At 35.7% G+C, this 25,666-nt stretch overlaps 1 protein-coding gene across 3 annotated transcripts in view; it reads right to left on the minus strand.

The window, feature by feature from the left end:
• The window catches only part of LOC129237352 (nose resistant to fluoxetine protein 6), a 116,146-nt gene that overhangs the window by 18,057 nt on the left and 72,423 nt on the right, over positions 1-25,666 (minus strand). For all 3 annotated transcript variants that reach the window (XM_054872040.1, XM_054872039.1, XM_054872038.1), the window contains exons 5-8: positions 8,625-8,833; positions 8,475-8,554; positions 8,231-8,415; positions 7,974-8,134 (exon numbers count right to left, since the gene is read on the minus strand). In XM_054872040.1, coding sequence (XP_054728015.1) covers positions 7,974-8,134; positions 8,231-8,415; positions 8,475-8,554; positions 8,625-8,833 — 635 coding nt within the window. The remainder of the gene's footprint in view (positions 1-7,973; positions 8,135-8,230; positions 8,416-8,474; positions 8,555-8,624; positions 8,834-25,666) is intronic.

A 25,666-nucleotide genomic window follows, 5' to 3' on the forward strand; every position in this document is an offset into this window, starting at 1 on the left:
ACGTTTGAAAAAAGAGGAAATCTTTGATATGGTACTTTTGAACATACTCGATAACCATCTTAGTATGCCCGAGCTTAGGCAACGTTATTTGTAGGGCAACGCTAATTTTGTGTGTGCTGATGTTGTTCCTCATTTTGACTTTTCATCTGATATTAATTTTACACTTTATTTTGGCTCTTTTTTTTTTTTTTTTTTTTTGTCGGGACAACTAGCAAGTGCAGCACTCAGACATTAATTGAGTCCATTGTACTACACTTGGATTCCCTTTTAATTTTCTTTAAATCTACCCGATCTCCGAAGAAATCTGAGAAGATCTTGTGGTGCCAAGGAGCCAAGATGGTCGCTTCTTAACACATCAGTGCCAAAGACCTCAAACCTGATTCGGGCGAAGGCGGGGCAGACACACAGGAAGTGGTCCGCTGTCTCATCCTCCTCTTCACAAGCTGGGCAGAGTACACTGTCTGAGATGCCCAACCTTTCCATGTGCTTCGCCCACAGAAAGTGACCCGTCATCAGTCCAACCAGCCGTCTGCACTCCCCTCTGCTTAATGACAGAAGGGTTTGCGACAGTCGATCGGACATGACAGGTAACATCAGTTTTGTCCATCTGCAGCCTCTCTCAGCCTGCCAAGCTCGCTTGTGGGTAGTAGCTACCCATTTGCTAACCGTGGCCGTGATGGCCGCAGAGGGGAGTGGCAAAGCGGGCTTTGGCTCAATGTCCATTTCAGTTGCCGATATCTCTTTTGCTATATTTAAACTAAAACATTACTCTAAGGTAGACGTTGATGGTATATCGACCCTTTTGTAATAATATTTCTAGTTGTACCTTTAGAAATAGTATTCAATATGCCACTTGCCAGGGGTGAGTTTATCGATGCCTGGAAAGTTGCTATGGTAACTCCTACGGGTGGGCCATAGAGCGTTTGCTTTTTGAACGACCTATTTTTTTGGGAATGGTAACACAAATGACATGTCAAATGTGTTCATAATTTACTTAAAGGTTTGACATTTACGAAATGGCACGCTTTACGCTTGAACAAAATTGGGAAACATTGAAAACCTATTTCCAAAATTGTGAGTCTTCCTCTTCTTCCGCGGTTACAGTAAATGGAGAGCGTTACCGTGAATTGAAGAGGATGACATGGACGATATTTGGTTTCAACAGGACGGTGCAACTTGTCACACTGCCAAAGTTACACTCCAACTTTTGGCTACCGTTTTTGCAAACCGAATAATCAACCGGAATTCCGATATCAATTGGCCGCCTCGGAGCTGTGATTTAAGCCCGTTGGACTATTTTTTGTGGGGAGCCGTTAAGGACAAATGTTATGCGAACCATCCAGAGACGATTGATGCTTTAAAACACGAAATCGAAGTTGCCATTCATGAAATTGGAGCCCAAACAATCGAAAATATGCTTAAAAATTGGGTTGATCGAATGGCCTACTTTAAAGCTAGTCGTGGCAATCTTTTGAACGATATTTTTTTTATTCATAAATGACAATGTTCAACCTTCAAAATAAAAAAAAAAGTTTCAAAAAATATTGATTAGTTTTTGTTTTATAGCCGATTCAAAAAGCAAATTTTATATGGGCCACCCTATATTTAGAAATGTAGAAACAAGAGCGACGTATGCAATTGCAGGCCTATTTGGAAACTCTCTAATATTTCTAAGTTATTCGAAACCATAGTAAAGGATAAGATTTATTTCTCCAGTAAAAGTTTAATTTGCTATAACCAATATGGTTTTGCCACGGCGAGTTCCAAAGATATGGCGTCCCTCAGGGCATTGTTCTATTTCGTATTGTTCGTTAATGTCTTTAGTTCTTGCTTTTTATATGCCCAGTTTCTGTTATACGCTGATGACTTGCAAATTTAATCGTTAATAAATTCCGCAGAGGATATGTCGAATCTTCAAGATGAAATTGACTAGATCTCATCTTTTCTTAAATATTAGAAAATGCTTTCATGCCACTTACTCAATACCGCGTTTTATTTATGTAAGCGTCTATAGTATTGCTAGCCATGTCCTGCAGACTGTTGACCAACTAAAAGACCTGGGTGTTATTTTTGACACAAAATTTACATTTGTTAACCACATTAACTTTATCAAAATCATATGCGATGCTTGGTTTCATTCGGCGCTATTGCTCGGAGTTCTCTGACCCATACACATTAAAATTGCTTTACACCTCCTTTATACGTTTTCACCTTGAGTATGCCACTATTATTTGGTGGTTGTATCTTCAATTCTTAATCAATAGGATTTAGAAAATTCAAAAGGTTTTTGTTTTTAAAGGCTTCGTGCTCTTTACGATTTACTGAACTTCTTCCATCATATAATGCTCGTTTACTTCTTTTAAATCACCAACCTCTTGAAAGTAAAAGATTTGTTCTCTCCTTAACTTTTGTATTTGGCATTATAAAGGGAGATTTTGACTGTGTTACCCAAGAAGAGATACTCCTACCCTAATATCAAAACAAATTATGCCCGAAATACACCAATTGCTCGCGCTCTTATTAAATTCAAGAGGATCTCATCTCTTATCGAGATGGATTTTTCTTTGTCTAATGTTGTTTTCATTTCAAGGACCTCCCGAGCCGTTTGATACCAAACGAGGTTTCAGACAGGGTGACCCGCTGTCGTGTGACTTCTTTAACCTGATGTTGGGAGCCGCAGAACTGAATCGCTCAGGCACAATATTTTATAAGAGCGTACAATTGTTGGCGTATGCCGATGATATTGACATTATCGGCCTTAACAACCGCGCTGTTAGTTCTGCCTTCTCCAAACTGGATAAAGAGGCAAAGCGAATGGGTCTGGTTGTGAACGAGGACAAAACGAAGTGCCTCCTATCTTCAAACAAACAGTCGGCGCACTCGCGTATCGGCACCCACGTCACTCTTGACAATTATAATTTTGAGGTTGTAAAGGACTTCGTGTATTTAGGAACCAGCATTAACACCGATAACAATGTCAGCCTTTAAATCCAACGAAGAATCTCTCTTGCCAACAAGTGCTACTTTGGACTAAGTAGGGAACTGAGCAGTAAAGTCCTCCCTCGACGAACAAAACTAACACTCTACAAGACTCTCATCATGACCGTCCTAACGTATGGCGTAGAAGCTTGGACGATGACAACATCCGATGAAGCGACGCTTGGAGTGTTTGAGAGAAAGATTCTGCGTAAGATTTTGGGACCTTTGCACGTTGGCAACCGCGAATATCGCAGACGATGGAACGATGAGCTGTATGAGCTTTACGACGACATAGACATAGCGCAGCGAATAAAGATTCAGCGGCTACGCTGGCTGGGTCATGTTGTCCGAATGGATACAAACGCTCCGGCTCTGAAAGTATTCGATGCGGTACCAGCTGGTGGTAGCAGAGGAAGAGGAAGGCCTCCTCTGTGTTGGAAAGATCAGGTGGAAAAGGACTTGGCTTCACTTGGTATGTCCAATTGGCGCTGGTTGGCACGAGAAAGAAACGACTGGCGCGCTTTGTTAAACTCGGCCAAAATCGCGTAAGCGGTTATCGCGCCAATTAAGAAGAAGAAGAATGTTGTTTTCATTAAACTTCTGAAATCTTGCATACATATATAATATAATTTTATTTAATTTGTGTTAGTAGTCTGTAAGAATTTCTTGTTCAAAGACTTTATACAGGGTGGCTGATGAAAGCCGCTACCAAAAAAAAATTGAATAGCTTTTTTTCTTTTTAAGTTATCTATTCCATTTTTGTTTTAATTTGCAGATTGATCTTTAAAATTTATTAAAATGGATAACTGGGACACGCAAACAAGAATTTGGATAGTCCGCCGCTATCACGCACTGGAGTCCGTAGTTTTGGTACAGAGAGAGTACAGGCGGATGTTTGGCGGCGATCCCCCGAGCAGATGGACCATAATGAGACTGGTGAATAATTTTGCTGAGCAAGGAACAGTCGCAAGAAGGCCTTATCATCGAAACCCACCAGTTCGGACGGAGGAAACGATCGCTGCTGTAGCTGCAGCTATACAAAGCAATCCAAGGGTTTCAACAAGAAGCTTATCTGCTCAACTTGGTGTCAGCCGACAGTCTTTGCAAACAATAATGCACAAAGATTTAGACTTATTTCCCTACAAAATTCAAATGGTTAGCAAACTGAATGCAGCAGACTTGCCGATTCGCTTGGAATTTTGCCAGAAGATCCTGCAAATGGTGGAAGACCAAAACATGTTAAACTGCCTTTTCATGTCTGATGAGGCCCATTTCGATTTAAACGGCAATGTGAACAAACAAAATTGTCGAATATGGAGTACTTCTAACCCACAGATACTCCACGAGACGGAATTGCATCCTCTTCGCGTGACAGTGTGGTTTCTTCATTGAATTGTCGGGCCTTATTTTTTTGAAGAAAATGGTCACACCGTTACGGTTACTGGAGAGCGTTATTTGAAAATGCTGAAAGAATTTTTCTATCCAGAACTACGCCGAAAGAGAATTCCTTTCAACTCTGTGTGGTTTCAACAAGATGGGGCAACGTCTCACATAGCCCAGACTGTTATGACAGAGTTGCGACGAAAATTTCCCAATAAACTGATTTCAAGAAACTCTGAATTTCGTTGGCCCCCCAGGTCTCCTGACCTTACTGCACCTGACTTTTTCTTGTGGGGTTTATGTAAACAAGAAGTTTATAAAACAAAGCCAACAAATTTGGATGAACTAAAACAATCCATTCGGGCAACAATTGCGGCTATTCCTGTCGCAACTCTCAAAGCAGCAATGAACAACTTTTTACTAAGATGCCGCACTTGTGTCAACGAGCATGGGGGGCATGGGGCATTTAATTTCAATTATTTTTAAAACTAGTTAAGCTACATTTAATAAAATTTAATGACCTTCAACTTGAAAAAAAAATAAATGAATTCCATATACTAAAAAAAAAGTTATTTGAGTTTCTTAATGTAGTAAAATTCATCAGCCACCCTGCATAAATAAATAAAAAAAATACATAAAAATGGAGTCCATTACCATGAAAAAAGCATTAAATCATAAAAAATTGAATTAGTGAAATTTTATTTAACATTTCCATTATTTTCACATATAATTTGTTGCACAGTGTTATTATTTCCATTCAAAAAGGGTTGGAGGAAAATACTTTTCTGACTATGATGAAGTGCAGTCGATTGTTTCAGCCGTTTATATAGCCTGCCTAAGCAAAATATCTTCTTTTTTTGGTTTAAATAAACTTTATGAAGGATACGACAAGTGCATTAGATCTAAGGGGTAAAAAATTCAAAAAGGAAAATAATTTCTAATTCAATTTCATTCTCCTTACACGAACTTTTTGATCTTCCCTCGCATATTCACACGAATTAGTTGAGCGGTAAAAATATCGGAAGATCGTAAGCCTAATTTCAGTTTATCTTTTGCTCTGCTTGACTTTAAAAAGAATATCAGTTGCAAAGTATTCGCACGACATACATACATATTAAATTAAAATTCAGCATCATTTGTAGGTAGAAAAAAAATTAGGATACGCGAACGTCAATGGTGCTTATTTATTGAATTTGATTTGCGTATTTTGCTGGGCGAATATCGAAACACTTCGCAGCATACAGACGTTGTTTACCTCAACCACATATTTCTATTCTTTCTATTCACCGATTTTTGCCTACACGAAATTAGTTACTTCTATGCGTGAAGATTTCGAATACCAAAAGAAGTTTGCAAAAAAAAAGAAAGAAGCCAATTAACCAAAGTAAAGGGAAATTTATGTACATAATTTATTATCAATATATAAAGAGCGTCCAAAATTCGTACAACTTTTTGCGACTCAAATACACTACGTGAAATAAATACAGTCTGGGACTTATTGACAAGTTTTAACAATTTATTTGTTTCTTATTTAGTTCCAATAATTCTTTTATGAAAATATGGTTCATTTTCCTCCAAAAATCTCTTGCGCAAATTCTTTCCTCTTTGTGAAAATAAAAAAAAAACTCGACAAACTTTCATTAAAATTTCGCACTTTTTAATCATAATTATTAGAAATATTTCAAGCAGGCAGTTTTACAGCCTAAAATTTCGAGCGCTGCAAAAATCGCGTTGATTTTTGCCAATTACTTTTTACTGGCGGTCTTGTGTATTTTCTTCATATAACAATGCTCGAATGCTTGGAGGAAGAGACCCAAACTATATTTTTATAACAAAACTAGCTTATACCCGTGGGTTTCACCCCACATTTCTATCAAAAAGAATGCAATGTAAATAAAACAACTTTAACTTTTTTAAGTTTAAAACGATCGGATATACGACATTTTTTGTTATATTATTTTGAGTATAAATAAAAAGGTTTTTCGGTGCGCCAACTCTGGAGCAGGCTACATATAATTGGCCATGGGTGAAACATGAGTTGGTTAGATTGACTCCTGCTACAGCTAATGACTGTCTCTGAGCTTTATTTATGGACAATGCGAAAGCCAGTCTAATAGGAAATTGGAGGCGTTTAAAATTGAAAGGTATATCCATCGGTATCATTGGAATTCTTGTTATGAAAACTTTGTGGTTTTCAAAATTTCCTGATAAAACCATAGCTTCTATAACATTCGGTAAAAGTTTCGTGATGATTAGCCTTGTGTCATTGCATAAACGTCGAGGATCCAAATTACGCAGCATAATTATCATGGCCCCCTTTCTAAAAGCTTTTTGCGAATATAGATATTACAATAAAATGCATCAGCTGTTTTTTGTTTACATATTTACAGTGATGGCGATTAAACGATGATTTTATAACTTGTGGTGTACACTGTCAATATTTTCCGCTAGTTAAACTTGCACTTCAATTTGATGTGTGTGGTTTGCTATTTTATTAATTTGGATTATTTCATATTTAATTTCAAAATAAAACTATTTTAGCTTACATACGTAATCATATAGCTTTGAATGTAATATTTATGTAGCTAAACCGGCATTATTATCTAGGCATGGAGTAGGTTTTTAAAGCATTTTTTTTAAATAAAATTGATATTTCGCTTAGATTGCTGGACTGTTTACTTACCGATAAAGCTTTACCAATAAGAGAATGCATTCAATTCATCAATACCTCTATCGTTGATAATATAAATTCGTTTCTATATCAAATGGTCTAACCCCCATTTTTCTCTAAGCTCATATTTTTTCTAGGAGTACTAAATACTAACTTCATTAAACTTTTTACCAATTTTTGGTATTCTACCATAAATGCGTCCAGTGATATGCAGTATGAAAAATCCCATTTGTATAGGAGGTGTCACGCCCCATTTCTAGCTATCACCAGTTTCCATGCAGGTGTTAGGTATTAACCTTATAAAATCTCTTACCAAATTTCAGTTGTCTAGCCCAAATACTTCCGGAGATATGGACAATGAAAAATTGCATTTATATGGGAGGTGCCAAGCCCCCTTTTTCGTTTTTCTCAGTTTTCTTGGAGGTGTTAGGGATTAACCTCATATAACCCCTTCCCAAATTTAATTGGTCTAGCCTAAATACTTCCAGAGATATGGACTATAAAAAATTCCAGTTGTATGGGAGGTGCCACACCCCCTTTTTCGTTATACGCAGTTTTTCTGGATGTGGTAAGGTTTAATGTCATATAACCCTTTACCAAATTTCAGTAGTCTAACGTAAATACTTCCAGAAATACGGACTGTTAAAAATTCCATTTGTATGGGAGGTGCCACGCCCCCTACATATATCAAAATATTTTTTAGCCCATGACCATCCCGGTAGGGTATCCAGTTCGTGTTTCAAGTTTGGTTACGATCGGTAAATGCGTTTAGGACGCAAGTCGATCTATAGATACATACATAATTTGAATTTTATATACATAGATTATGAAAATTAAATGGTAAACACATAAAATGCCACCACTTTTCAATAACTTATTGCGCTATAGTCATTTCATGCAGTGTAAGTAGAAATAAAAAAATAAAAAATCATCTTAAACTCACCGCATCAACCGACTAATATATTCATTTCGCAAACGTATCGGCTGACCTTTGAAAAGGCGTCCAAAAAGTGAGTACGCAGTAAGCATCCCACTGAAAAGTAAAAAGGGGTCGGTATAGAGGGAAGCGGCGCGTCCAATTACAGTCCAAGAACGTCCCAAACTCTATACAAATAAACGTTTATATACATAAATATTTATATGGCTACAAAATATTTAGAATCCATTAATATTTCAAAATTCATTTAGATTTTCGCATACCTCTGACATTTCAGTTCTATTATTGTACGGATTAAAGAACATAGCCATTGACTTATGGGAGAAGAGCAGCATCGCGGCATTGAGAAAGCGTATGCCATGCACAGCTTCAATATCATTAGGCGAGGAGTGTGTGCTAAAAAGCCAACGTAGATTTTTATCCAGCGAAAAGGCAGTAAACCATTCATCTGTAAAGATTTCGGTCAAAAAAATTTGTTTTTTTTTTAATTGCGAAAAAATGTCTTACTTGGCTTTTCGTCTCCTTTTAAGCAGCGTTCATAGATAGTCGATAGCACAGCGATGGATAGAATAACGAGGAAAAAGCGGCTAAACGTACGAAAGGATATGCTATGAATTGGATGCTGAAGCTTTACAAAAAAATTTCACTACAACTTACACTGCCCACGTTGTGTTGCGATCCCATGGCTTATTGTCGCGCACCTGACACATTTTTGGCTCAACGCGCACTTGAAATGAAATGCCGGTGGAGCTGGTCATATTACTCAAGTATTCATTCACGGTGTATTCTACATCTTGATAGGTGCAAGCGTTGGGCACACAAATTCCCCAGTTGATGAGTGAGTAGCGGGGCACACGATGACCGGGCTGTGGAAAGAAGAAAATATGAATTTGTTATTGATATTATCAATGAAGTGAAATTATTGAAATATCGAAAGCACAAACAGGTTTGAAGCGTCAGCTCATTGCTCTGTCATAGATCGCACGTTTCCTGTGTAACTGTCCTGCACTGCCCAGTAGTAGGTTATGGTATTTCGGGGCACTTTTCTGTTCGACTTTAAATGGGTGACGTATATTGATAAAAAATACCTTAAAAAGTTTTTAAGAGACACTGAGAGTTTTACCAAGGAGACAAAATAATAGTACTATTCAATCATAGTGGCAACCGACATACCGACTTCCGTAGGGCTATTGAGAGTTTTTGAACCAAGAAGGAGGAACGAGAGAAAACTAGCTACAGTAAAATATAATAATATTAAACGCTAATGGTAGTATGAGGGAGAGCAAGAGAGAAGAAAAATACAATAATATGATGCATTTTATCAAAATCGCTTTTATTAATAACTATGTACAGTTATTGCTATTAAAAAATTTTTTTGCACAGAAAACCGATTATTTTGATTTAGTAAAATCGATATCGTAACTATGGTGTGACAGCTGAGAATGGCAAACTGTGTTGAATTTCAGTTCAGTAAGGTCTGACAAGTCATCGGATTGTTGAAAAAAATAAAAAGAGGTTGTCTGTAAAGTCGGTTTACTGACGATAGTTTAACGTGACAACGTCATAAGAAAATACTGATGGAATGGTTGTAATTTTCAAAACAAAATTTTAATTTTATTTGTTTGATAGATATTTTGTATGGATATAGAGAAAAAGGTAAATGGAATCGCAATGGAATAGGTCAAGTTATATTTACACAAACGTGAAAAATGACGAAACATTTATCAAATTCATGAAAGATATCGCACCCTAAATACAAAAGGGTCACAACTCAAAATGTTCCTTCTGCTCAAATATGAACGAGACGTTATCAATAAAACGGTCCGCGGATGACATATGGCAAAAATAAATTTTTTGTTTTTTGGTGGGACTGTTATAAGCTTACATGGAAAATTTCAGCGTGATATGTCACATAGTTTGTTTTCTGTGCTACTGTAAACAAGTCAAGCTCGAGTGTGGAAAATCTTGAGTTGTGACCCTTTTGTATTTAGGGTGCGATATGTTCAGTTTCGATTGTGCACCTGACGTTGATAAGTCAACAACACGAAGAGGCACCATCATCGATTTGACTTTTTCAAGAAACATTACACTCGAAACACTCCCTTTCATATTTCCTATTTTTCCTCTCATCGTCCTATTCTCAATAGAGAAATGGTTCATTACCATGCACACAGGAAGAAGGTATATGCAAATACAAATATGTGAATTTATATACATATGCGCATATACATACATATATATGCTCATTCAAGTAGAAGAGAGCCAGATGTCGAACGTTGCCGAATGCGGAGGCCGATTGTGCTCTTTGTCGTTCGTTCCGCGCTTTCGCTTGCAGTTCAAGCAAGGTAACGACCATGAGCAAGATAACGACGATTGAGCAAGATAACGACGATTGAGCAGGATAACGACACATTTTTTCGTGAGTGCAGCCGGCTAAATCGAATTATAAGACGATATCACGTCAAAAAATAAGTCTGTTCACGAAGCTCACATGTGGCATCATCGGTCCTTATTTCTTTCGAAATGAGAAATTAGCTGCCGTTACGACAACTATTGAGCCATGGTGACTGAATATTTGAAATTTTTCTTCCAAAAATTGATTAACTATACAACGCCGATTTTTGATATCAGTAAGGCGGCCCAATTTGCCATACCACGCCTAACTATCGAATATTGGAATATTCTAGCCATCATAGACATCCGATGAAACGACGCTTGGAGTGTTTGAGAGAAAGATTCTGCGCAAGATTTTTGGACCTTTGCACGTTGGCAACGGCGAATATCGCAGGCGATGGAACGATGAGCTGTATGAGCTTTACAACGACATTGACATAGCGCAGCGAATAAAGATCCAGCGGATACGCTGGCTGGGTCATGTCGTCCGAATGGATACAAACGCTCCGGCTCTGAAAGTAATCGATGCTGTACCAGCTGGGGGTAGCAGAGGAAGAAGAAGACCTCCTTTGCGTTGGAAAGATCAGGTGGAGAAGGAAATGACTTCACTTGGAGTGTACCACTGGAGCCGGTTAGCACGAGAAAGAAACGACTAGCGCGCTTTGTTAAACTCGGCCAAAGATTTGTTATCATTTTAAGTTCTCAAACTCTTAAAAAACACCCGATATATACATAAATCATAAATCAGTTTCAAACTTTGTGCAAGATTTATAAAAGTCTTATGGATATATAGTTTTTTTCACGGGTTGTACCTTGAAAAGTGGTTTTCTAGGTGACTACCATCCGGTTAGTTCCAGATTAACCATAATCACTGTTGACATGAAGCACAAAATTATAGAAAAAGTCTTATAATAACGGTCGTCGACAGGCCATGGTAAACCTCCGAGTTCATTCTTACCATAAAGAGGCGTCTCACAAAAGCCATTTGCTATGTGAAGTCGCATACTTAGCGAACCTAGCAAATATATACAGTCCCACAAGATCTCGTAAGTGTCGTCTTGCCTTAAATATTTATCAGATAAACAAATGTTTAGAGCATCTGAAATCACAACCAAATATTGTTTAACTCTTGAAAATTCACAATCTTACCTGTACGGTATCTTGGAAGCCCCTTAAATATATTTTTAGCCGTTTAAAGTTTGCAATACTAAAAAACCGTACGACCCCCTTGTGAATACTACAATAAATATGGATATATATTTATTAGGCCGGGTCGATTTGTGGGGAGGCAAAAAATCGCCCATTGCTCTGTGAAAATCATATTCTAGCGATCAAAATAAGAAACTTTGCCGAAGGAACCATACCTCTGAAACGAATTCTGATGTCCCCCAATTTGGGTCGAACTTTTTAGTTTCTTTTCTCATGTAAAGGCCAAAAATGGTGATCTTTTGAAATGATTGAAGAGGGGAACCCTTCAGGGTAGTTCCAGGTGGTGTGCCACTGGCATGGGTGGATCGGCCGTCCAAAGTTAGTGGGGGTCGGTTATACATTTGGACTCGATTGAAGTACTCTAAATGGGTCAAAGTGGGATTTTTCAAAATTTGCCCCTACCCAAAAGTTCGACCCAAATTGGGGGACATCAGAATTCGTTTTAGAGGTATGGTTCCTTCGGCAAAGTTTCTTATTTTGATCCTTAGAATACGATTTTCATAGAGCAATGAGCGATTTTTAAATCGACCCGCCCTAATATTTATATATATTACAACTATATTGGAATTCACTCGCACGATGTGACTTATGTAGCATATGGATCTTAATTTGCTAATTTCCACCCATGACTTCGTTAAGCTCACAGAAGTTAATATTCCACGGCCTACATAATCTAACACCCGCTAAAATCTTTGTTCGATCAGTTTTTTTTTATCAAAACTCTAAGATTCATCCTATCTGTTGATTTTGCACTTATCCAACAGACTAAGAATGTCATGATGAGATACTTATAGAGTGTGGGTCATAAAATTTAATGTATTTAAATTTGGTATTACACAGTCCAAAATCGCATTATTGACAAGACTGATTCGAATCTAAGTTCTAAATCTTCATTAATTAAAATTTTCAATTGTCAACCGTGGCCGGGTTTCCAAAACGCTAATATGCTGACGCTTCATTTGATGAATGCAAATTGTTTGCCTTGATCAAAGACAAATTTCTATTGTTTTTTAATCAATTTAAAGAAGTTGAAATTAATATTAAGCCTTTATTGTAGCTTTTTAAAGAGGAGGCTGAATGTCTTTAGCAAGGCGAAGTTATTAAAAGTGGTATGACTAGAACGCTTATTTGTTTTTTTTTCGCCATGTACATTAGGATGTTAGCATAAAAAGGAATGACGAAAAGCCGTTCCATTCGCACGATCGCCGCTCGCTTCTAAAGGGTGCTTTTTTAGAGGTTAGGTTTTCAAGTTGGCACTACTTTTTTCGTAGATGGTCTTTTTGACAGCTGTCACTTGATTTATGCTCAGTTTGGTTTGCCATTTCATAATGAATAGACTTACACCTGAACAACGTTTGCAAATCGTGCAAATTTATTACGAAAATAATGGTTCGGTTCGCGCGGTTCGAAAATAATGGCTTTTGTTCAGCGATGAAGCTCACTTTTGGTTGAATGGGTATGTCAATAAGCAAAATTGTCGCATTTGGAGTGAACATAATCCACAAGCCATTGCTGAGACGCCGTTACATCCTCAAAAAGTCACTGTTTGGTGTGCTCTATGGGCAGAGGGAATCATTGGTCCATATATCTTTAAAAATGAAGCCGGCCATAATGTTACAGTCAATGGAGAGCGCTATAGAGCCATGATTAATGACTTTTTCGTGCCTGAATTGGACGATGTTGATGTGGACGACCTTTGGTTCCAACAAGACGGCGCTACATGCCATACAGCCAACGCAACAATCGATTTATTGAAGGAAACTTTTGGTGAGCGCATTATCTCGCGCCGTGGACCTGTGGCGTGGCCTCCAAGATCGTGCGATATAACACCGCTGGACTATTTCTTGTGAGGCTATGTGAAGTCGCTTGTCTACGCAGATAAGCCCGAGACGATTGACGTCTTGGAAGAGAATATTCGGCGCGCTATTGCTGACATACGGCCCCAATTGCTGCAAAAAGTGGTCGAAAATTGGGCCTCTCGGCTGGAATTTATTCGAGCCAGCCGCAGCGGCCACTTGCCCGAAATCATTTTTAAAACATAATGTCAAACCCTTATCTTTATAATAAAGCTAAATTCTTGGCCATAACATTAAATTATATACGTTTTATTTCATCTTGAAAACCTAACCTCTAAAAAAACACCCTTTAGTTGGCTTATAAACCGTAGGCCCCTCCATTTGTAGAACAACATGAAGACGTAATCCACAATTAGGAGAAGGAGCTCGACGAAATACTCGAAAATGGTAATTTATTAAAAAGAAAAACTAGAAATTATTTGGCGCCTTCTTAATTTAGGTAACGTAATGAATTCTACATACACAAAATTAACCACTTCACGTCACTAACTCCATTTCACAAATATGTACTCTTATCAGATTTTATAAAGGCTCTCCTTTTCCGCTCTCCAAAATTTTGGTTTTTTTGAAACATTTTTGTAAGAACATTTAAATATACTTCTGGGCACTTAAAGTATTGAGAGACTAGTCGACATGAAAGGAAAAATAAGTCAGCCGTCAGTTTCTTCTAATACTTATGAGCGAAAAAAAGCTGGATATCCTTTTAGCTTACGATTTTAGGTCGACAGTTTAAGTTTCGCATCCTTTAAATAGTTTTTTTTATTGATATGTAGGCCAATCGAGTAAAGGTTTCGCCCGTCAGCAGCTCTTTGTGATCTCGATAGCTCTCGTATCTTTTTAGTTTCCGAAAGTATAAAAGCTCAATTTTTGAAATTGTGTTTGTCTCTGCAAAAATAGCATAAGCGGTTAACGCGGCAATCAAGAAGAAGAAGATTGCCTTAAATGCGAATTAATCATAATTAGAAGGCAGGCATATTTTTTAGATATCTTCATGAATACTCTTCCCATAAATAAAATTTTCTTGTCATAAATGTATTCAACTTGCTTTTGCCGAAATGTTTTCCACATTGCGACCTATACAAGCTGCAGCATTTTCAATTTATTAATATAATATTTATACGTAGTTGTTTTTTTTTTCTTTTCATCTGCTTCATCGTTGCTTCTTTGAGTATTAACCCATTGTTAACTGCAACTTAACTGTATATGTATACTTTTACGCATACTTCTTTGTTTTTATAACATAACAGAATTAACACTAATTTAGATTTTGGTTTGCGCTCGCCCGACAAACTTTGCGTTATATGCTAATCAAAGAGTTCATTGCACTTTGTGCTGTACGCTCGATTTAATCAAAAAGAGAAGGGCAAAACCGAAAATATTTGGAGATAATTGTTCTATACACAGAAACATATGAATAAGAGTGTGTTGAACTCTTCAAATGCATAATGATGTTTTCTTATAAAGGCCGTGTAGATCGCTTCTCGTTCCAAGCCGCCCCCGAACGACAAATGAAACAATTTTTATAGCAGCAATTCCAGCGAAAACTCATGAAATCCACAGCTTATGCTCAAATAGTTATGGCATAGGGATATTTAGACAAGGGACAGGGAAGAATCCGAACCTCCTTTGTGGGGTAATAAATAATGAAACTCATTTCCGGAATAAAGTTTTGTCTGAAATTTAAGCATAGTCTGCTCACTCCAGTGGAAGTGAGAACACGGGCTTGACGTCAGTCTTTCATTTTTTTAATATTTTATGTAAAAAGAGTAATGCATACGAAAAAATTATTAAATCTGGTGAAAGCAGTTTAAAAATTGTACTCTACCATTAGCCAAACATTCTCTATTTGTCAAATCTTGGAAAATACCAAAAATCTGCTCAACAAAAATAGACAACGGCATTAAAAGGAATTGCTAAAGACCAACGCGACTGCATTAAAGGTGGTGGCACTAGAGAACAACAAAAGAAAGTAAAAGAAGAAAAAGAAAAGGATGAACTACGTAAAACAACCGGCATGCAGTTGAACTAAAGGGTGTTTTTTTAGAGGTTAGGTTTTCAAGATGAAATAAAACGTATATAATTTAATGTTATGGCCAAGAATTTAGCTTTATTATAAAGATAAGGGTTTGCCATTATGTTTTAAAAATGATTTCGGGCAAGTGGCCGCCGCGGCTGGCTTGAATAAATTCCAGCCGAGAGGCCCAATTTTCGACCACTTTTTGCAGCAATTGGGGCCGTATGTCAGCAATAACGCGCCGAATATTCTCTTCCAAGACGTCAATCGTCTCGGGCTTATCTGCGTAGACAAGCGACTTCACATAGCCTCACAAGAAATAGTCCAGCGGTGTTATATCGCACGGTCTTGGAGGCCACGCCACAGGTCCACGGCGCGAGATAATGCGCTCACCAAAAGTTTCCTTCAAAAAATCGATTGTTGCGCCGTCTTGTTGGAACCAAAGGTCGTCCACATCAACATCGTCCAATTCAGGCACGAAAAAGTCATTAATCATGGCTCTATAGCGCTCTCCATTGACTGTAACATTATGGCCGGCTTCATTTTTAAAGATATATGAACCAATGATTCCCTCTGCCCATAGAGCACACCAAACAGTGACTTTTTGAGGATGTAACGGCGTCTCAGCAATTGCTTGTGGATTATGTTCACTCCAAATGCGACAATTTTGCTTATTGACATACCCATTCAACCAAAAGTGAGCTTCATCGCTGAACAAAATTTTCTTGTGAAAATCGGGATTGGTGGACATCTCGTTTTGGGCCCAAATTTGCACGATTTGCAAACGTTGTTCAGGTGTAAGTCTATTCATTATGAAATGGCAAACCAAACTGAGCATAAATCAAGTGACAGCTGTTAAAAAGACCATCTACGAAAAATGTAGTGCCAACTTGAAAACCTAACCTCTAAAAAAAACACCCTTTACTTGCGGTAGATGGTTTTTTCTTAGAACCTTTTTTGATTTCACAAATGTTGTTTGCAGGATGTTTGCCATTGCCTGCCGAGTCATATTCGAATAAATTAAAAAAAAATATTTTTCAAAGTCTTATGGATTCATGAATTTTACTTTTACATTTACTAAAGTTTCGTGTTTTCTGCTCCCAAGTTTATCTGCTGTTAGACAGTCAGCCGCGATCAAAGGTAGGTTTCGACCTACTCGAAGTTTATTTAAGAACGTGCTCAAGAACCAAGAAGGTGCTCAAGAAAAGAAGTTTGTTGGGTGATGTACAAACACACAAATTTGTTAAGACTTCGAGGAAAATTCCAGAATTGCTCATAACAGTTGAACAGAAGATGGACTGCCGTGGTGGACTCTTTCGCCAGCACTCGATTATTGAAGAACGGTTCTTAAAAATAAAGAACAAGTTCCTAAAATGAGCTAATTTTTTCATATGATCGTCAGGCTCGGTGCCATGTATGAAGATTTTTGTAAGAGCTGTAGATATGAGAACAGGACTGTTTAGTGGGACTCTCAAGCACTTTGGTGGACTATTTTCTTCCATAGACAGACTAGGTTCTATCTTGTGGAAAGTGATGGCTGTATCCGAAAAAAACTGTCTTCATTCCTGGACATTACAATGGGAACTTCAGACAACGAAGTGGCTTACATAAAGCAGCCCCTTCGAAATAGCTTAATTTTGTGTATGAAATAAATATCGTTGAAATCAGTTTATATACGCCAAGTTAAAACGAATGTCATGCATACTAGCGAGTAAAACGAGTCGCCACTTGTAGACACATTAGGGCAGGTACATTTTGATTTAGGTTAGGTACGACATTTTTATAGTACAAATTTCTGTATTCGAAATTCTAGGTGTAATAATTTTTTATTGTAAAATGCGACTTATTCGAAATGATGTATTCCAAAATTCAATACTAAAAATTCTGAGACCCGTACGGATAATGAAAAAAAGTTGCGAAGTTAATATGTCTATTAATTAACTTAACCCTTTACTGCAGGAATTAATAAAGTGTTGAAAAAAATTGTTTCACGGTAGAAATAGTTTTATTTCATTATCAATAAGACATATTAAAAGAAAAATAATGAAAAATTATATATTTTGGTAAGCCGTACAGATTTTTTGGTTTTTTTAACTATTCTTAAAGTAAAGTAATTTATTTAATTTTAAAGTATTAAACAGTTGAAAAGAGGAAAAATTATTATACGTCGACTACATGAAAATATGTTTTTTTGTGAAAAAGTATTTACGTTTTAATCTGTTATCGTTTTTTTTTTTAAATAAATCAGTCGCACTTCAATTTTGCTTTTCTGCTGCACAAAGTGAGATTATTTCGAAAGGTCATAAAATCACAGACTTTGTTTTTGTTTTTGCGTTTAATTATTGCTAAATATATAATTGATAGACTAAAATAGTTTGCATTATTTTGTAATATTTAATTTGGAAATAAAATTGAATCAAAACTGCAATGTCATATAAGGGCTCATATGCGGTAAAGGGTTAAGTACTATTACTGTTATTGTTTTAATAAAAACTTGTAGTTGGAAATTTTTTGATACAAAGAATTTATTTTTGATATCTTATTTTTACTGAAAAAACGCAACTATCAGAAAAAAATACAAGGAATTTATTTTTTATTTAAAGAATCGCAAATTTTAAAAATAATTTTTTTGTGTACTTGTTGCCAGTTCTGTTTGATGATTAAAAAATTAAAAAAAATTATATATATGATAGTTTGCTTTGTATTAGGTGTTTTTTAAGAGCTTGAGAACTTAAAACGAAAACGCACAACAGAAACATTGTTGGAATGATTATTTTAATCTGATACATAATTATAGGGTGGACCATGTAAAATTTGCTTTTTGAATCGGCTATAAAAATAAACTAATCAATATTTTTTCAAACTTTTTTTTTTATTTTGAAGATTGAACATTGTCATCTATATCTATATATATAAAAATGAAATGATGTCCGTTTGTACGCATTTTTTTGGGCCGATACGAGGCCAATTTTATTCGTTCTTTTTTCATATTATAGGGATCCACTAGGGGAAGGTTTTTAGCAAAAAAAAATTTCTTTTAAATATTTTCTTCATATAAAAAAAAGAAATAATCAAAATATTGTACAAAACAAAACTTGCTCGATTCTTCGATTAAAGTAAGTTTCGAATCGACATTCATTTTATGTGTACAACTTTTTTTGAATTTTTCGTTATTGTATACAGAAATTTCAAATGATTCGAATGAACATTTTTTTTTTTTTATTTCTTCCATAAAATATTACACCTGTCGTTAGACAATAAGTAATTTGATTTACAAAAAGATGGAATGAGAGTGATATTGAAGGGCCAATGCCTCCAAGCTCATTTAGAAGAAATATATACATATTATTTAAAAACAAGTGGTTAACAAACAATGACATATACGATTAGTTGACAATTGATTACAAGGATTTTGCAAGATCTGTTGGTGTTTGACGGTTAAGCCGACTTTGGGTAGATTTTTCTTTATTTGGTAGTCTTCTCATCATAGGATTTGTATGCGTTAATAGTCTATTTATGTGTCTTCTGCTAGCGCTTTGTATTGTTTCATCAATAGTATCGATGTCAAAATCGCGATGAATATCTGCGTTAGGTATGTACCAAGGTGCATTAGTTAAGGTCCTAAGTATTTATGAAAATAATGTTTCAATTCAATTGAGCAATGCTTTCTTTGACCAATTCTATATGGAAATGAATGCGTTTGCAAACGATGTTTTCGGCTATGAACAAATGTTGGAATCGAATGAAAAAGGAAAGAAACGCGAAATGATAAAAAAATTCTTGGAAAATTTAAAATGAATGGTGCTTCATTGGAAAAATTCAAAGGTAATAAGAACATACACAAGATAAAGTTAGAATTCGAATTTTTAGAGTTATTTTGTTTATTTCTCATTTTTTCAGAAGTACACCACACAACAACTCATTCCAACTCTGATTTTGAAATCCTGTTGGAATTGGTGATCGATAATTTTGTCACTATAATGGTCAATGGAAATTTGCGTGTATCAGACCCTGCATATTATTTACCATATCAACTTTTTATGGAACATATGGACCAAATGAACACAAAAAAATAATTTAGTTTTGTTTTGATTTTTTGCAACATTTTGGTTTTCAGTTAATACAATAAAAACAATACTGTTTTTTCGTGAACACAAAATTCTAAATTTATTACGTTGTTTGTTTAGAATTTTTTTAGAAAAAAAGTAAATTTTTTGGTTTTGAGGAAATTTGTTTATTGTTGCTATTTGTGAAAGCGTAGATATTTGTAAGTATTTGACTATAATCCTAAAAGTTAATGGAATACCACTATGACACATAGAAAACATTTTTTCAAAGGGGTGTTTTTAGAAAATTATAAAAAAAATTGTTTTCAAAAATTTTGAAGAAATAAAGTAAAATAAAAAAATTTCGAAAGCATGAAATTTTTTCAAAACCAAATTTTCCTCAAAAAGATAAAAGAAATTTCTTCGAAGAGGTGTTTTTCTAAAATTACAAAAAAAAAAATTTCAAAAATTTTAAACAAATAAAATAAAATAAAACTTTTTCAAGGGTATGAAATTTTTTCAAAACAAAATTTTCTGAAAACCAAACAAAATTTAAAAAAAAAAATGGTGTTTTCAAAGCATTTCATATTCCACTATTAATAGAGAATACATTTTTTCGAGGGGGTGTTTTTCAAAGCGGAAAAAAATCTTTTTTAACAAATCAATTTAAACTTTTACAAAAGTATGCAATTTTTTCAAGAACAAAATTTTCTCAAAAACGTTAAATTAAAAAAAAAAATAGTTTTTTCAAAATATTTAATTTTCAGCAATTAACTGAGAAGAAATTTGTTAGAGCGAAGTGTTTTTCAAAACTTCAAAAAACACTTTTTGACCAAAAAAAATAAACCTTTTTTCAAAAACAACAGGAATGATAACATTGCCTAACAATTTCTGCCCTTTTGCACAGTCTAAAGAGGCATTGATACAGAGTGTATTTCCAAACATAGTTCAACATTACAAAAACCATGATTGACTCAGCGAAAGAGCAATTTTAGCTGGGAAAAATAAGGACGTCAATGATATAAATCCAGCTATTTTAGATCAAATACCTGGTGACATAGTTGCGTATAAGTCAATGGACACTATTACTGATCAAGATGAGGTCGTAAATTATCCAACTGAATTCTTAAACTCACTCGATTTGCCAGGCTTACCACCTCATAATTTACGATTAAAAATTGGAGCACCGATTATTATGCTGCGCAACATTAATGTGCCCCGACTTTGCAACGGTACCAGACTCGCTGTGAAGAAGCTAATGGGTAACGTTATCGAAGCAACAATTTTGAAAGGGAAGTACAAAGGAGAAGACATTTTGATACCCTGAATTCCACTGATTCCGGCGGATTTACCATTCGATTTCAAACGTTTGCAGTTCCCTATTCGCCTTGCCTTCGCTATGAGAATTAATAAGGCGCAAGGACAGTCTCTACAAATGTGCGGTATTAATTTAGAAAACCCAATTTTTTCTCATGGACAATTGTATGTAGCTTGCTCACGAGTTGGCAAACCATCGTCATTATTCACGCGAAAGATGAAAAAACCAAAAACGTTGTCTACCAAAAAGTGTTACAATAAAGTTCGAATGAAATTGTATCAAAGAATTTGCTTTGTTTCGTATTAATTTTATTCTCTTTCAGCAAATCATTGAATTTATCGTCTAGCGAAGCGGGCGAGGGTACGCTAGTTTTATATATCTATCAATTACATACTTAGGCATTGAATAGATACCACACGCCTAGTTTCCGGTGCCATAGAAATATCACTATGTATTATTATTATTATTAGAAGGCCATTACGCACTGCGACCAGAGCTGATCTATTTTTGTAACCCTAGAGTTTTAGGCTTTTTAAAAATTTTAGCACAATTTTGGGTTTGTTGTTCTAAAGATTGCATGGAGATACTACGATACCACCAAGGTGATGAAGTCTCTGTCTGCCCAACGCAGGACATTCACAAAGCACATGTTCTGAGCTTTCTATGTCCATTTCGCAAAAGCGGCAGATAGTCCAATATTATTTAGATTATACCTCAGGCTGCAGTGACCTGTAAGATATCCTGTTAAAAGACGCAGATCTACTCTGCTTAGTGAGAGAAGTTTGACAGATATTCCTTTGTTGGCACTTAGGAATAGTTTGGCTTGACGCTGACCGGCACAGTTTAGCCAGTGTGCGGCAAGTTTTCTTTCTTCTCATTTCCTAAGGAATTTATTAATGTGGCCTTTTGTCAGTCCACAGAAAGGCACAGGACCAGTAAGTTGCATATTTGCTCCTTGTTTTGCGAGGTCATCAGCCATTTCATTCCCCTCATGCCCTTCATGTCCCGGAATCCAGACTAGAGTTACTGTGTTGAGGTTTCCTAACATGTTGAGAAGTTTTAGGCAATCATTTACCAATTTAGAGGTGATAGTTGTTGATAGAAGGGCTTTTAGAGCCGCTTGGCTATCTGAGCGTATGTAGATGTGAGTACCTCTCATTTTCCTGCTAAGGCATTCTCTCACACATGTTTCAATGGCATGTATTTCTGCCTGGAATATTGTTGGGTAGAATCCCATCGGAAAGGATTTTTTGAATTTGGGCCCATTGATGCCTGCCCCTGTTCTACCATTTTCCAATTTGGACCCATCAGTAAACCATAGCTGAGAGCCAGGTTTGAAAGTGATAGAATTAGTTCTCCAGTCTGTGCGTTCATTAATTATAACTTGGAAGTTCCTGAAGAGTATTGGTTTGGGTGATAGTATATCATCCCTATGAAGAATGGGACTATGTAGGAAGTCTTCCAAGATCTTTAAATGTCCTTTTATATCCCCACTTTTAAGTTCAGATATACCTTTTAGTCTTAAGGCACTCGAGTGAGCTTTCCTTTCAATTAGAATTGGAAGCGGTGGTATGTTCAGGAGCACACCCAATGCATCCGTGGGACATGTTTTCATAGCCCCTGTAATACCAACACATATCAGGCGATGCAGTTTGCTTAATTCGTTTGCTGCCTTTCTTTGCTTGACCTTGGGCCACCATGCTAAGGATGCATAAGTGACTATGGGTTTCACAACTGTGGTGAATGTCCAGAAGGTCATTCTAGGGTTTAGTCCGCATGTCTTACCAAAAAGCCTTATGCAGGCAAAGAATGCCCTTGTGGCTTTTGAAGTAACTCTCTCAATATGGGAGTTCCACGTAAGCGTTTTGTCAAGACTGACGCCAAGATAGTTCGCTTCTGTCGAGAGTTGAAGTGTTGTTCCATTAAGGGTCGGACAATTGAGATTTATGTTCCTTCTTCTAGTAAACGGTACAAGTGCTGTTTTGGATGGATTAATGGAAAGCACTTTTTCCGTGCACCATTTGTTTATTATTGTAAGAGACTGCCGCATGCGATCCGAAATGGAATAAAATATAATATTAATATACAATAAAAAACTCATTTGCTTACTAAGTTTTCGTTTCGTCATAAATTAAATTCATTCATAAATATATTTGCAAGCATTTTCACGAGCGCACAGTGATAATTTCACAATTTATAAGCCGCAAACGCAGCCGCAATTCCAGTTGCATGCTAATTATAGCACTAAAGGCAATTACATGTAAAAATACAACAATGATAGCAAAAATCGTTTCAAGTAATGACCGATTAATAGCCCATTTGTTTAAATCTAAATTGCAACGCTTGTACGTAAGTATATATATATATGTATATTAGGGCGGGTCGATTTAAGGGGTTAGGTGGGTTTCAGAGGTTGAAAAAAAGGAGATTTTGACTATTTTTTTTTTAGTATAGAAAATCATATATTTTATTTAAACAATTCACTATATCTAAGATACATATATAAACTGTATCTTGTGAAATTTTTATTTAAAAATTTCGAAAACTCAGCCGTTGGTACCTCATCTTCCTTGACGTCTCAAAAAAAAATGCTCTTGCCGTAGACAGCATAACTCATTATTGGTTCATCTAAAATCAAAAAACCAAAAGGATTTCGTTGGTACATGGATAAATCTCGTTGTTGTACGAAGGAAAAAAAAAACAATGCAAATTTGAATTTTTTACATGCTTTGAACCAAAAAACACATTTTTTAGTGAAATTTTCGACATACATTGGCTCAAAAAAATAGTTGTAATTAATAAAAAACAAAATACTTCGTTCAATAACTAGATAATGTTATTTTAAAGATTTGTACAAAATTTGAAGTAAATCGCTTCATAACTTTTCGAGATATCGTGTCCACCGACTTAAAAAATGGAGTTTTGAGATAAACACGTATACCTGAGAAGCGCTCAACTGACGTGGCCTAATGGGCGGAACTTCTGAAGGGTCTATCTCTTAGAATTTTACTCGGATCGACTTAAAATTTTAGGAGAGTATTTTAAACATACTGTACTATTTAATGAGACAAAAAAAACAAAAATCGATTTATTGAAATTTTCAAACCCACCCAACCTCTTAAAAATCGCTCATTGCTCTGTGAAAATCGTATTCTAGGGATCAAAATAAGAAACTTTGCCGGAGGAACCATACCTCTAAAACGAATTCTGATGTCCCCCAATTTGGGTCGAACGAAAAATCCCACTTTGACCCATTTAGAGTGCTCCAATCGAGTTCAAATGTATGACCGACCCCCACTAACTTTGGACGGCCGATCCACCCATGCCAGTGGCACACCCCTTGGAACTCCCCTGGGGGGTTCCCCATACAATCATTTCAAAATATCACCACTTTTGGCCTTTACATGCAAAAATCAGCTAAATGGCTATGTTTTTTCTTTATTTTTATTTATTTATAATAATATTTATTTATAATAGTATGTATTTTTTCTCTTAAGAAATTTATTTAGTCAGAACGTATGTAAATGAAAAAATTAATTTAAGTGAGTTATAGAAAAGAAACTAAAAAAAATTATTGTTTGAAGTCTTTTTTACTTTCAAGTCTGGGCAATTTCGCACGGCTCTCTAATGTCGTCGCCATAACAGCCTCTACATTTTCCGGTATAACCCGTTTGGAAACGCTAGCTAGCAATTGAACATGTCGTTCCGTTCCTTGTATGTGTGATGGAATTTTTGGATCATTAAACGGTGGATCATCTTGATTTAAATATTCTTTCAATGTATTGTACGGAATGCTTCGCGTGAATGGTGGTTCAAATACGATATTTATATCATTTAAATTGATCATTTCCGTATAACTTGTGCTATTAAAGTTTATATCTGGTTTTTGACGTGATAACGTCTTATAATTCGATTTAACAGGCTGCACGCACGAAAAAATGTGTCGTTACCTTGCTCATTAGTGTTACCTTGCTCATTGCCGTTACCTTGCTCATTGCCGTTACCTTGAATGAACTGCAAGCGAAAGCGCGGAGCGAACGACAAAGCAAACGAACGGCAACGTTCGACATCTTGCTCTCTCCTACTTAAGTGAGCGTATATGTGTATGTATATGCGCATATGTACATATATAAATTCACGTATTTGTATTTGCATATGCCTTCTTATTGATTATTATTAATTTGATTTACTTGAAGAATTTAAAATAAAACCAAGTTTGTTAATAATACCTGTTGTTTTAATATTATTATTATTTTTTTGACGTGATAACGTCTTATAATTCTATGTAGCCGGCTGCACGCACCAAAAAATGCGTCGTTATCTTGCTCATGCGTCGTTACCTTGCTTGAACAGCATGTTATGTTATGTTATGTTATGTTATGTTATGTTATGTTAAGTTATGTTATGTTATGTTATGTTATGTTAAGTTATGTTAAGTTATGTTATGTTATGTTATGTTATGTTATGTTATGTTATGTTATGTTATGTTATGTTATGTTATGTTATATTATGTTATGTTATGTTATGTTATGTTATGTTATGTTATGTTATGTTATGTTATGTTATGTTATGTTATGTTATGTTATGTTATGTTATGTTATGTTATGTTATGTTATGTTATGTTATGTTATGTTATGTTATGTTATGTTATGTTATGTTCAGTTATGTTATGTTATGTTCAGTTATGTTATGTTATGTTATGTTATGTTATGTTATGTTATGTTATGTTATGTTATGTTATGTTATGTTATGTTATGTTATGTTATGTTATGTTATGTTATGTTATGTTATGTTATGTTATGTTATGTTATGTTATGTTATGTTATGTTATGTTATGTTATGTTATGTTATGTTATGTTATG

The sequence above is a fragment of the Anastrepha obliqua genome, chromosome 2 (assembly GCF_027943255.1).
Source record: "Anastrepha obliqua isolate idAnaObli1 chromosome 2, idAnaObli1_1.0, whole genome shotgun sequence".
Taxonomy (NCBI): domain Eukaryota; kingdom Metazoa; phylum Arthropoda; class Insecta; order Diptera; family Tephritidae; genus Anastrepha; species Anastrepha obliqua.